The sequence below is a fragment of the Hippoglossus hippoglossus genome, chromosome 17 (assembly GCF_009819705.1).
Source record: "Hippoglossus hippoglossus isolate fHipHip1 chromosome 17, fHipHip1.pri, whole genome shotgun sequence".
Classification (NCBI taxonomy): Eukaryota; Metazoa; Chordata; class Actinopteri; order Pleuronectiformes; family Pleuronectidae; genus Hippoglossus; species Hippoglossus hippoglossus.
In genome coordinates this window covers 24,142,274-24,156,087 of record NC_047167.1, presented here as the reverse complement: position 1 = coordinate 24,156,087, position 13,814 = coordinate 24,142,274, and the positions used below count along the sequence as shown (strand labels likewise).

At 45.9% G+C, this 13,814-nt stretch overlaps 2 protein-coding genes across 5 annotated transcripts in view; both read left to right on the top strand.

The window, feature by feature from the left end:
• dhx9 (DEAH (Asp-Glu-Ala-His) box helicase 9) overlaps window positions 1-2,426 on the top strand; it is a 34,669-nt gene extending 32,243 nt beyond the window's left edge. For all 4 annotated transcript variants that reach the window (XR_004616824.1, XR_004616827.1, XR_004616826.1 and 1 more), the window contains one exon: window positions 2,416-2,426. The gene's annotated coding sequence lies outside the window, so the exon portion shown is untranslated. The remainder of the gene's footprint in view (window positions 1-2,415) is intronic.
• lamc1 (laminin, gamma 1) overlaps window positions 1-13,814 on the top strand; it is a 38,996-nt gene that overhangs the window by 12,807 nt on the left and 12,375 nt on the right. The window contains exons 2-5 of the mRNA XM_034614323.1: window positions 6,368-6,672; window positions 11,095-11,225; window positions 12,366-12,532; window positions 12,944-13,132. Coding sequence (XP_034470214.1) covers window positions 6,368-6,672; window positions 11,095-11,225; window positions 12,366-12,532; window positions 12,944-13,132 — 792 coding nt within the window. The remainder of the gene's footprint in view (window positions 1-6,367; window positions 6,673-11,094; window positions 11,226-12,365; window positions 12,533-12,943; window positions 13,133-13,814) is intronic.

Sequence of the window (13,814 nt, the reverse complement as noted above, 5' to 3'; positions counted from 1 at the left end):
CACATAATAACTTTAACCCCCTCCTCCCAACCCTCAGGCCGACCCCGAGGCTCCGCTCCACCGACTGGAAGAGGAGTCACAGGAATGCACTGTCAAAGATCCTGTACTGACACAGATTAACTCTGAGGTGAAGTCAGAAGATGGAGCAGATTTCACTGATCAGAGATGAACCACAGAAACCAGACAGAGAAAAGAGAAGAAACAGCTTATTCATTAAGATTGATTTGTTCGTATCCATTAGAGACAAATATCTCCTTTCACTTACTTCTGTCTGCGTCTGAGGCTCCACCCACACATGTCAGTTTCAAACTCATCACTGTTACTATGGTTACGCCTGACGGAGTTTTCCAGCCTCTAAATCAAGCTGTTTTCAGACATGACCGGACCCAGTTCTCTGGACTTTACCTGACTTTGCCTTTCACACATGAACACCACAGCAGGATGTGACCACAACAGCAACCACTCATCCTCATTATTCATTCTTATTCATTTGTACGGACTTGTTACTAGTGGCCAGGCGGAGAACGTCTGTAGAAACCGTGGAGCGTCTCAGTCGGACATTTGTGTTCACACATGCACCTCCTCCGGAGAAAAGACGGAGCATCTGTGGAGTTTAGTGCATGTCTGAAGGCAGCTTAAAGGAATAGTTAGCCCAAAAATCATAATTCACTCATTATCTACAAAAATGATAATTCGCTCATTACCCTATGCCGATGGAGGGGGGGGGGGGGTGAAGTGTTTGAGTCCACAAAACACTTTTGGAGTTTCAGGGGTGAACAGTGTCTGCTGATATCGAGGGACTGTCAGAAATTCTGACGTCCGCTAGCTTAGCCACTTGTGGTGGAGGTTTAGGCTCGTGTGGTGTCGTCCAAGTATCTGCAAGCCCCGACATTCACATCCGGCTCGAAACGAGGTCATTTCCACCGTGTTTTACACCTAAAAGTCAGACAGCCCCTGAATGCACCACGCCGGAAGATATCCACGGACATTTAGGCTTTAAAACGGTGTAAACGACCTCGGTTCGAGCCGGATGTGATTGTCGGTGCTTCCGGACACTTGATGACATCAGAATGGAGACAAGCCCCTAATATCTTCAGTTGTATTGGATTCAGCTGCTTCTCTGTTTACTCATGAAACTCCAGTGTGGACTCACTTCACCCCCCCCCCCATCGGCATAGTGGTGAGTAGATAATGAGTGAATTTAAATTTTTGGGTGAACTATTGTTTTAAGAGACTTGTGTAAACACTGCTACCAACACACTGATTCATTTTAGTTTGAAAACTCGGTTGCTATGGTTACGCGTGGCGTCCACACTTAGTTTTCCAGCCTCTAAATCAGAGACTTAAACGCTGCTCGTCTTTGTTTTAGTTTGAAAACTAACCGCCCACGTTCTCTTCCTGATTGGTTCTCATCAGTCACATGACTCGACTACCAGCGGTGAACACAAAGCTAACACTTCCTGTCAGTAACACTTCCTGTTTCTAACACTTCCTGTCAGGAACACTTCCTGTTTCTAACACTTCCTGTCAGGAACACTTCCTGTTTCTAACACTTCCTGTCAGTAACAGTTCCACCTCGTCGTCGCTCAGAGAAAAGAAATCCCTGCTCTGACTCTTCATCATCACTGTTCCTCCTTCAGAGGAGTTTCTGTTACTAAGACGAGAACAATCTACTTCCTGTTTACATCACATGACAAGTGTACGTGAATGGTCATGTGACGTGTGTTGATGTGGAACCTCTCCTCTAATTGGCTGACGGTGACAAGCGGCCAGGCCAACCACAGGTTACAGACCGCGGCGTTTCTGTAGCTCATCAAATTGCAGCGTTGGTTGTGGAGTTGTGTCTGATGCTGTCTCAGCAGGAAGTGAACGTGGGTCTCTGCAGAGCTGTGTGGTCGCTAGGCGTGAGTGCGATGGAGCAGAGGGGTCGAAGGTCACAGGAGTCTCAGAAGGGTTAGGGTCCCTCTTTACAGTGGCTCAGTTTTAGAGATGTTGTTAGAGAGTGTGTGAGGATTTTCTCTCCTTTAGTCTGATGACGTCCATGACTCCATCGTGGTCCCGCCCCCTCACATCCCTGATTGGACACACTGATCAGTGGGATGGCGTCTCATCGCAGCGATGCTTGTTGTTCTTTCTTGTTGGATGTGATCTGGTATGAGGAGGCGGAGCCTCAGCCTGAGTTTTGTCCGAGCAGCTGCATCTTTACACTGAACATGAAGATTTCTTTCCGACAGTGTGAAGGACAAGAGGCTCATTATTTCCTCTCAGGAGTTGTTTGTCTTCTCAGAGCTGACTGTCGTGTCTTCCTCCCTCGTCCTAATCTGTCCTCCTCAAGGACGTGTTCTGTTTCTGTGTGAAGACAAACATCTGCCGCTCTGACGTCTTAATGTGGAGGAGTCAAACACTGGAGGAGAGGAGGTCTGAGGTCACATCCTCATCAGCTCCGACTGCAGGACTGTAAAATCTAAATCTCCGATTCTCAGACTAAAGGGCCACTTACTGTTTTACTGAAGGTGTGAGGATGTCCTTTAACTGAACTTAGCTTTACTCCTCTCACGTGTTTTAATAAAGTGCTTTTTGTTCTTTTTGTGTTGTGGATGAATAGTCCCGCATGTCGACCTGCTCTGTTATCAAACTCTGGCTCCTGCTGCTTCACTGACTGAAGGTTTCATCCTGCGACGCGTCTCAACATGTTGCTGTAACGCTGACAGACCCCCCCGACCGCAGGAGGCCAGAGGCAGGAGGACGACGACTCATCCGCTTAATCAGTTTCTCTTTGTTTCCTCTGTGTCCTGTTTTTACTGGACACATTGAGTTGAAGATCATTTGAACCAATGATAAATTAATAGATACAGAGGCTGAGAGTTAGGTCACCACAGAGTTTGATTACAGACTCTTTTCTTTTGAGATCAAAATGTTCTTGACATCGGAAAAAAATGAAGAGAACCAGGAAGAGAACGTGGGCGTCTGCGTCGTCGTTTAAAAAGTTTCTGTTCAGACTAAAACACAACTCCAGAGTTTTCTAACTCAAACGAGACCAGTTTACACAAGTCTCTGATTTAGAGGCTGGTAAACTGTGTGCACCGTGCGTAGCCATAGAAACAGAGTTTTAAATCTAAATGAATCCGTGTAGGCGTCTGTGGACTGATGGAGCCTCTGGCCATTGCTCAGGGGCACTACAGCAGAGTGTGAACCTCGGCCTCCAGCCTCCCCCTGTGTCGGCTGGCGTGTCTTCCATAAGAGGGCAGGAAAACCCCCCCGCCCCCAGCCTCCCTGTCTCTGACATGAACAGCTCGTCTCGCCCTCTTTTCTTCTTAGTTGACTCTTTCTTTCTCGGTCCATCCCTCTTTCCGGCGTCACTCTGCCGGGCGGAAACACATTCCAGCCGGTTCATTCCTGCCGTCACTGTGTCACTCCGTGACCCCCGCACCGAGCGCCCCCCCGTACAGTCCCTCCCCGAGTTGTGTTAGAAAGAAAAGCTCCTTCCTCCGAACGACTGGAGGCTCTTTTAATGTGGAGACGTGACTCTGGGCCCCCTGAGGAGAGTCTGGCAGGGTCAGCGCTCCACAATAGGAGGGTTCGCTCTGCTTAAAGCCAAACCAGCTAATTGAGGATGTCGGCGTTGGTTTCTCAGCAGTGAGGAATGAAGGAGGTCGCTCAGTTCACAGGTTTAAACCCAGACTTAATTCAAGAGATGGTTCCTGGTCAGAGTCACAAGGAGCCTTAACACTGAAACAAATTAGAAACGGTGACAGTCAGAAGTGATAATAATTATGATAATAATAATGATGAGGATGATAAGTTTCACTGAGGGAAAGAAGAAGTTTCACTCATCTGGATTTAAAAATAAGATCATTATCACTGGATATAAAAAAAAATCTCAAACAGTCTTTAAAACTAGGTTCACACAAAACTGTGGATCACAGGTAGACAATATTAAAAAAATATAATGTTAATAATATATAACATCACATACATTTGAATGATAATTATTATAATTTCTAACTTTGCAGTGATGTCGTTATCATGATGTCCTGGCCTCTTATCTCCCATCTGACGTGGTCTCTGAAATTTAAACAGAAGAATATTTGACTGAATTAATGATTCAATTATCTTCATATCTACGTCACTTGTCTAATTGATCATTGATCACGATGATTAATGTGAGCAGACGAAGCTGCAGGACGAGTAGTTTCAGTTTCTTTAGAGCTTTCTGTTTTGGGGAATGATCTTCCTCTGGCTTGGTTTGGAGTGGCAGCACTGGAGGTTTTGTTGTGTGAGAGCAAATCATGAATGTGCACAGCCGCCTCTTTGTGTTCGCCGCCTCTGTAGAAATGTTCCACTCATCAAGACGCTGATTGTTCCTCCTGGTTCCACGCTGCGGAGTTGCTTCATGGGGGAGAGACTGACTGACTTGTTTGATTCTCTCTGATGACGTCCATCTATCACTTTCAATATCGATGAATCTGTTGATTAATCGTCAGTTCTTCATCCAATCAGATTCTCTTCTTTGTCCCTCGGTCCTCTCTGTTGTTTTGTCCTGTTTGAGGATGTGGAGGCGTTTTTCTGTTTGAATAGTTTGAGCAGTCGGTTCCTGCCGGCTGGCGTCGGTCCTCTCAGGGACGCCTCTTCAGAAAACGCATCGCTTTGATCCGAGGCTCAGAGTGAAAATATGCTTCAGATCGCAGATGTTCAGGAACACATTGGAATAAAACTCGACCTTTAAGTTCCTTTTCTTTCTGAAACACATCAGAACAAACGCAGAGCAGGGTTGAACCAGGCAGCAGGAAGGAATAAAACAAAGTCTCTGTTGAAAGGCTGAAGTCACGGCCCACAGTTTCAGACGAGTCACATGATGAATGTTCGATTTAAACGTCTCTTTGGACTCGACAGCTTTAAAATCTGTAAAATCTCTTCTGGCCAAGACAGTGTTTCACTGACGCCTGTTTTTAAACCTCCTCACTGTTGCTTTGCTTACACCTGCCTCTAAATTAACGTTTCAGTCTGGACGAACAGAAACTGAGACTTTTGTAAACGATGACACAGACGCCAACATAGTCTTCCTGATTGGTTCTTTGCAGTCACATGACTCGACTACCAGCAGTGAATACAAACACAATGTGTTCTCAGGCGTGTGAATGTGGACGGAGACGATTGTTTTGAGTTTAAACTGTGTCAGTGTGAACAGAGACCACCTGTGTGGAGAAACCTCCATGTGTCAGACTGTGATCTCCACAGCTCCTGAGTGACCTCCACCCAGGAAGTTCATCTGCAACTGAGGTCCTCACAGCACAGCAATCACACACACACACACACACACACACACACACACACACACACACACACACACACACACACACACACACACACACAGGGAGCAGGAAGTGTGTGTTTGCAGTTGCTTCATTGTTTCCTGTAATAAACTTGAGCCTTTTGTGAACGTCCTATCAGCTGCTTCACCTTTATTTACCATCCACAAAGAGGGGCCCCACGGGGCCGGGGCCCCTGTCAGCACACTGTTTACAGAGCAGATTCTTTGGCTGAGCAAACAGCCGTACCCCCCCCCCCCCCAGCTCAATCGTGGCTGCGTTCCTTGACGCGCTGACTGACGGCTACTGGAAGGTTTGTTCGTGGGCTCTGACCTGCCCAGACTCGCCAAGTATGTGGATCGACCAGCGGAGTGTCGGGAGTTAAAGGACCAGACCCCCGCTTCAGCATGTCCCAACCACACTTTACATTCCCGCTCGACGTCTCTCTGCTGCGTCCAGCGTCCTGTGAACGATTGGTTAATGCTAACGTTTGTGCTGCTGTCACGTGTAACTACAGCTGCACCACAGCATCTGCACGGCCTGGAAACAGGTTTTAATCCTGGGTTCTAGGCCTTTCAGTTATAACAACATATATAATATACATATACATTAAAGTAAAACCAACAGGAGTCATGATAATACGTTGCTCAGAGAAGATGAAGGTTTATAGGTCGACTTCAAGAGAGCGGAAGAGGTCAAATCATCCACAACAAAACGTACATTTCAAAATCTCACAAAATAAGTGTTCAGTCTTTTAACTGATCATTCCTCCACTAACATTCCACACTCCGCTTAACTTCAACAAATCAACCAAATCACTCAGATTCAGAAACACGTCTGATTGTTTTCACCTCAACTTATTCTATGAGAAATCTGTGAAAATGTTATGGTTAGGGTTAAAGAGATGAAAAGATCCTGGATCCTGATCCAGATGTGCACCAACATGTCACAAGGTGGAAACAATCAATCAAACATCAAATCATTAGTTATCAGATAAGAAATCAGAATTCCTGAAGTGAAACTGACTCGAGGCTTAAACTTGCCTCTTCTCTTTACAGGTAAAGCCTTCGACATCACCTACGTGCGCCTCAAGTTCCACACCAGCCGACCGGAGAGCTTCGCCATATACAAGCGGACCAGCGAGAGCGGCCCCTGGGTGCCTTACCAGTACTACAGCGGCTCCTGCGAGAAAACCTACCAGAAGCAGAGCCGGGGCTTCATCCGGACCGGCGAGGACGAGCAGCAGGCGCTCTGCACCGACGACTTCAGCGACATCTCTCCGCTCACCGGTGGGAACGTGGCCTTCTCCACGCTGGAGGGGCGACCCAGTGCCTACAACTTTGACAACAGCCCCGTCCTCCAGGTGAGCGCCCGCAGGAAGTGCATCACCACAAGAAGTGGTGGAGGCGGTTCCTCTGAGCTGAAATAAAAAAATGTCATGACAGGAAGTGTGGAGCTGAACATAGTTTGTTTCTGTGAAGGTTCTTTGGTAAAAACTTCAGAACATCATAAGAATGTTATGTTTTGTTTTTTTAATGTCTGGATGTGATCATGTGATCTCAGTTATAGACAAAGACACAAGTCTCTGTATGAAATAATAATAAATGTGTGTGTGAGCAGAAAAGACCGAGATTAATGAGCCTCGTCCAGAGGAGAAGAGCGGAAACACAAACAGTGTGGGGGGGGGGGGGGGTGTCCAGCTGCTGCTGCAGTGGGAACTCCGGGGGCGTCGCCTGGCAACATGTCCCAATTCTGTACTTGGCAGCATCAAGCCTGTAACCTGAGCCGCAGAACAGACTTCTGGGAAAAAACTACTGATGGAGTTTTTATTGAGGCGACTTCAGAGAATCAGAGTTTGAAATTAGAATACTGACTGTATATAAAGATGATCAGTGACTGTATATAAAGATGATCAGTGACTGTATATAAAGACCATCAGTGACTGTATATAAAGACCATCAGTGACTGTATATAAAGACCATCAGTGACTGTATATAAAGAGGATCAGTGACTGTATATAAAGATGATCAGTGACTGTATATAAAGATGATCAGTGACTGTATATAAAGACCATCACTGACTGTATATAAAGATGATCAGTGACTGTATATAAAGACCATCACTGACTATATACAGACCATCAGTGACTGTATATAAAGACCATCACTGACTGTATATAAAGAGGATCACTGACTGTATATAAAGACCATCAGTGACTGTATATAAAGAGGATCAGTGACTGTATATAAAGACCATCAGTGACTGTATATAAAGATGATCAGTGACTGTATATAAAGACCATCACTGACTGTATATAAAGATGATCAGTGACTGTATATAAAGACCATCACTGACTATATACAGACCATCAGTGACTGTATATAAAGACCATCAGTGACTGTATATAAAGAGGATCACTGACTGTATATAAAGAGGATCACTGATTGTATATAAAGACCATCAGTGACTGTATATAAAGAGGATCACTGACTGTATATAAAGACCATCAGTGACTGTATATAAAGAGGATCAGTGACTGTATATAAAGACCATCACTGACTGTATATAAAGAGGATCACTGACTGTATATAAAGACCATCAGTGACTGTATATAAAGAGGATCAGTGACTGTATATAAAGACCATCACTGACTGTATATAAAGAGGATCACTGACTGTATATAAAGAGGATCACTGATTGTATATAAAGACCATCAGTGACTGTATATACAGACCATCAGTGACTGTATATAAAGACCATCACTGACTGTATATAAAGAGGATCACTGACTGTATATAAAGAGGATCACTGACTGTATATAAAGACCATCAGTGACTGTATATAAAGACCATCAGTGACTGTATATACAGACCATCAGTGACTGTATATAAAGACCATCACTGACTGTATATGGAGCCTCCTGATTGGCTGATCATCAGACGTTCAGGTGGAACAGTCTCTGTGTGAACGAACAGATTTAGCTCTGCAGCTCTGAACTTCCTTATTTGACTTGTCGGCATGAAGCTATTTATACCGAAGCTGTGGAGTCTCTTCGCAGGCGGCAAACTGTCGAGGCGTCACGCGGCTGTTTGTCGCTCTCTGACATTCCTGCCGTCTGTCATCTCTGAGCTCTGAGAGGGAAATGACCACCAGCTGAGACCGTCCACCTCCCGCTCTCACTCGGTCTCATCCTGGAACTTTTGTGGCTCGTGAGCCCTAAAATAACACGTCTCCACTTCTAAACTTGTCAAATGGTGTCGGCCAATAATCCCCTTCACTGACTGACTGAGCGAAGTATTCGTTAGTATTTGAATTGAACACAAACTGGTGATTCAAAACAGACAATAATATGATGACGTCAGTTCATGACCTCTCATTAAAAAATAATATGGTGCCATCTTTAAATGAACACAATTTTTTTTTAAACCTGCATTCACAGGTTATATTCTGCACGTTTGGTCGAGAGGTGAAGAAGTCAATTTCTCAGAGTCGCTCGGTGGAGTAAATGTACGTGGTCACTGACAGTGTGTGTGTTCCCAGGCTGCAGCTCAGCTGAACGTTTGTGATTCCCTGAAGAGTTTCTTACGCCAGGCGGAAATTCTTACCCTGAGAAAACACATGTCCCGGCCGAGGCGTTCCTCACAAGCATAGAGCTGCAGATGATTGATAGCAAACAAATGTTCTGTACAGTTTAAACAGCGTCGACCTGAGAACGTGCACGAGCTTCCTGTAGCGGACGACCTGAAGAGCTGCAGCTGCCGAACTGTTCAGATGAGTTTATCCCTCACGAAAGAAAGAAAGAGGGAATGTCGGGCGGTACCGGTCACGACGAGAGTCTTTCAGAAAAGTGACTGGCTGAGAAACCAGCTGCAGAAACGTTTTCAACAATCGTTCATCAGAGCCAAGTGTGAAACATCTGCCAACAGCTGGAGCTCCACCAGAGTTTGGCTCCAGACGGACGTGATGGTGTCGTTCCAGCTGAACGAACTATCTGAGTGCACAGTTAGAGCACAAGCAGAGGAAGTGAAGGTCCTGGTCTCAAACTGAAAGTATCCAAACAGCCATACTGATTTTTAATTGTAATAAAGATATGGCAAAAAATCTGTCAGACGGTTGTTAGTCCAAGACAAGAGTCCAAGACTTATTTCAAGTCTAAACTCAAGAGAAACTAAGTTCCAGAAGAGGCAGCAGCTCCTGTGTTCTGTCACCTGCACTTACAGTCTGGTGACTTTAAACAGATATCAAACGTGTGTTTGTGGTGAAACTAAAGGGATCAGCAGGAATCAGGTCATAATGTTTTCAGACACTCATAGTAACCGTATATAAAATATGTAACATGTAAAATATGCATGTGAACTGTTGTTGCTCAACAGTGAAGCAATTTCAAAGATTTAGTCCTCGTCAATCATTTACATCCAAAAACATGAGACAATAAAGGCGAGTGTGAAAAGAGCAGTTATCCTTTAACCTCGCCCTTCTCCCCCCACTGCATTTTTAAAATACTGTGGTCAGGAGGGTGTAGTTACTTTTCTACATGTGGGTTTATTTACAATGTGGTGGGAATACAGTTGTTCCGAGTTTCAGGAACGATGGTTTAAAGTGAAGACTTTAAAACGCTTCAATCTGCTCGTCAGCAGTTACACGAGGATTTGACACGTGTGTGTTAAGTTACAGGAGACGTTCTCTGTGTGGGTGAGCGAAAAGTACATTTACACTTAAAATTCAGTTTCCTCTCGGACCTCTTTTCTCTTCAACACTGTAAAAACATGAAGTCAAACCATTAAACCAGTCAGAGGGGGGGTAGTGGCTGACAGGAGGCCAGATGTCAGCAGATGTTTGAACAGTTTCCTGCTGAGCTGGACACATCATTAGTTTCACTTGTTCCCGGGAGCGTCCATGTTCATATCAGACACAGATTAACGATAATTCACATGTTCTCGTTCGGACAGACTCTGGTTTGTCTTCAGAACCCGTTTGTTTGTTCTCACACAGCTGCTGAAGGAGAAGCTGATAAACTTCCTGCTGATACTGAACAAACCTATCACGGTTCTTCGCTCCCACTTCTGCTGCAGCCGGTCACACACTGACTCTTTATCCTGAGATACTGAACAGGTGTCCATCAGTCATTCTCTCCATCTGGACCTCGTGTCAGAACCAGGCCAAGAAAATAAATCCATCTCACTGAAAATGTCCCTCATCGCTTCCTGTTGCATCACTGTTTTTTAGTGTTTCCCACAGTCAGAGATTTAAAACCTCACCACTGACACATCTGAACGTGCAGACGATGTGAGGGGAACAAACCAACACAACCAAACGGATGTAATCAATCACTTCATAGACTTTTTATAAACCAGTTACCATAGAAACACAATGTAACACAAATTGCTTTTAAACAAAACACACAAAATAAATTCAGTGAATAGAGGAAATGGTTTGTTGACATCACTTTACTGCCTCAGTGTTAGGGTTATTTATTTAGTTTCACCTGTCTGTTCATTTGACTTTATTCTTTTATTTATTTTATCCTTTCACTATTTTATCTAGTATTTTGTTCCTGTCTCATCAGAACTTTGAATTGAACCAACCTGCATGAAAGGTTTTTTAAATCCAGTTTGTTTGAGTCGTGCTCTAAGACGATGGAGCAGCGACTGTCTCAAGTCACTGAGGAATCAGATGTTGTATCTGCGTCAGAGACATTCTCCTGATTCTGTGATGACTAGAAAAGACGAACCCTGCGGCGTCATGATGTCTCTAACGTTGTGTCCATGTTGTGTCTCTGCTGCAGGACTGGGTGACGGCCACCGACATCAGAGTGACCCTGAACAGGCTCAACACGTTCGGAGACGAGGTCTTCAATGACCCCAAGGTCCTCAAGTCCTACTACTACGCCATCTCTGACTTCGCTGTGGGAGGAAGGTAAAGGAAACACCCGTCTCAGTTTGTTCTGATGTTTCATCTCAAGCTCTCCTTCTCATTTACATGCACGAGAACATGTTTGAGCAGCCTGAGCTTCATGAACCCTGCTCAGACAAAAGAAGAGGGTGAAAGTGGTCCGGGGGTGTCACTGTGTGGTGCGCTCCCTGTGACCGGCACATCAGAAAAACAAGGTTTGGACAGGCGGTACGAGTGTGAAACAGGCTTCTGCTGCGCGGCCTCCGCAGCCGTAATCTGTTTGAAAAGTGGAGCAGATTTCCATTACACAGCCGGCATTCCTGGCATTCCTGGCCAGGAGGCTGGATTACAGCGAGACCGGAATGGGGCGGATCGACCGCCATGACAGGCGGAAGAAAAGGGAAGAGTCCTGCAGCACCTTTCAGAGTTCAACCTTTATTTATCCAAGGAGCTGTTCTCCTCTTGTTAGCTCAACCCTGATTTACCTGGGCGGGACGAGCAGCTCACATGTCCTCACGTGCACAGTGTTTTACAACGTGACGGACATGAAACTCAGTGTGTTTCTGTGTTGAAAAGACACTGAGAGGAGTGAATTTTGGTTTGAACTTGGTGAACTCTTGTCTTCCAAAGAGTGTCTTGTGTCTGATGACGGATACAGGTGGTCTTGTTTCAGACTGAGGTCAAAGTTCAGCTGTAGACGGTGATTGGTGTTGGTTGAATGTGAGGGTCCAGCTTTCTGCAGCGTTCTGCTCCACTTGCTGTTTGTCAGCCTCCATCAGCCTCTTCCTTCCTAAGTCACTTTTTCCACGGCTCTGTGCCAACAACACCTGATACGATAAGTGAAGGTTCTGCAGAGCAGGTCCCGTCCTGTTGTGAGGGGCTCGCCCCTCGAGGAGGTTTAACCAAACCTTCACTCAGCCACCGAGCGGAAAAACCTCCTCAGACCAAGAATAATATCAACACTGAGCCGTCAGTTTAAACCCTGTCACACACTGATTAGATCATATTCAAACGTCCAGGACATCATCAAAGTCTTTTTACACTAAACCAGACAGAGGTGGAGTTTTTCTGATAATTTACACCGTCTGAGCAGGGAATTGTGGGTGTTGTAGTTTTGAGTTGCACTGTTGTTCAGGTGTAACGGCTGCATTTCTTTGCTCACAGGTGTAAGTGTAATGGCCACGCCAGCGAGTGTGTGAAGAACAGCGGAGGACGGCCGGTGTGCAACTGCAAACACAACACGGAGGGTGACGACTGCAATGTCTGCAAACCGTTCTACAACGACCGTCCGTGGAGGAGAGCGACCGCCGACAACTCCAACGAGTGTCTGCGTAAGTCTGCTGCCGCCAAACTGCACCTACAGCTGCTTTACTGCACCAGCAAGGTTCCTGGACACATGTTCCTGGACACATGTTCCTGGACACATGTTCCTGGACACATGTTCCTGGACACATGTACCTGGACACATGTTCCTGGACACATGCTCCTGGACACATGTTCCTGGACACATGTTCCTGGACACATGTTCCTGGACACATGTTCCTGGACACATGTTCCTGGACACATGTACCTGGACACATGTTCCTGGACACATGCTCCTGGACACATGTTCCTGGACACATGTACCTGGACACATGTTCCTGGACACACTCACATGTTGGCGTCATCTGTTGGCTTCTCGTGTTTAACACGAACACACAAGTTGAAGTCCGATCTAAATGAAACCTGTCTCTCCCTCTCAGCCTGCGACTGTAACGGGAAGAGCGCAGAGTGTTACTTCGATGCTGAGCTGTACCGAGCCACGGGTCATGGAGGTCACTGCAGAAACTGCGCCGACAACACCGACGGCCCCAACTGTGAGCGCTGCCTGGACAACTACTACAGAGACCAGAGCAGCAGCCGCTGTTTGCCCTGCGGCTGCAACTCTGTAGGTGAGTCACAACTCGTACTGACTTCAGATCAGGACAGTTCTCTGTTCTGGTCATCAGGCTGGAGAGTCTCTCCACACGTCTTAATGAGCACAGACCTGAGGTCTTTAAAACGAACACACCTCTCTGCTGCCTGCGTCTTCAGCCTTATTCTCATCTCTACTGCAGATACTTCTGTCGCCCACACTACTCCAGAGTTTTAGAACTGCTAACACAAAGAAGTTGGGAAACACAACCTCTTGCTGATTGGGTCTTTGTGGTCACAACTTAACCTTCTATGATTCGTCAGGCTCGTCACATGACCTCCTTCAGGAATGAAGTAGTCTGCCGCCCAGTGTATGTGATGTTCACGTGATATGTGTTGTCAGGCCTCTTAGTGTGGACGGGAATTGAATGTGATATGGAGCGGGCAGAGAGTTTAAATGTAGTAGTGTGGATGAAGCCCCAGTGCATGATGGGACACGAATGCAGCAAAGTCAAATGAACTTGTACAAATGAAGTTTATGTGTCGTTAATGTCCGTCGTGTGCTGAGAACAAGTGTAAAGCTGTGTAGTTGTGAGAAGTTGCAGCAGACGTGACGAGCAGTGAAGAGTGAAACCTCTGGAATGATGGTGTGGTTGTGGTGGAGCCGCAGCAGTGAACTAATGTGAAGCAGCTGCTGCAGCTCTGAACCGACTGTTCACA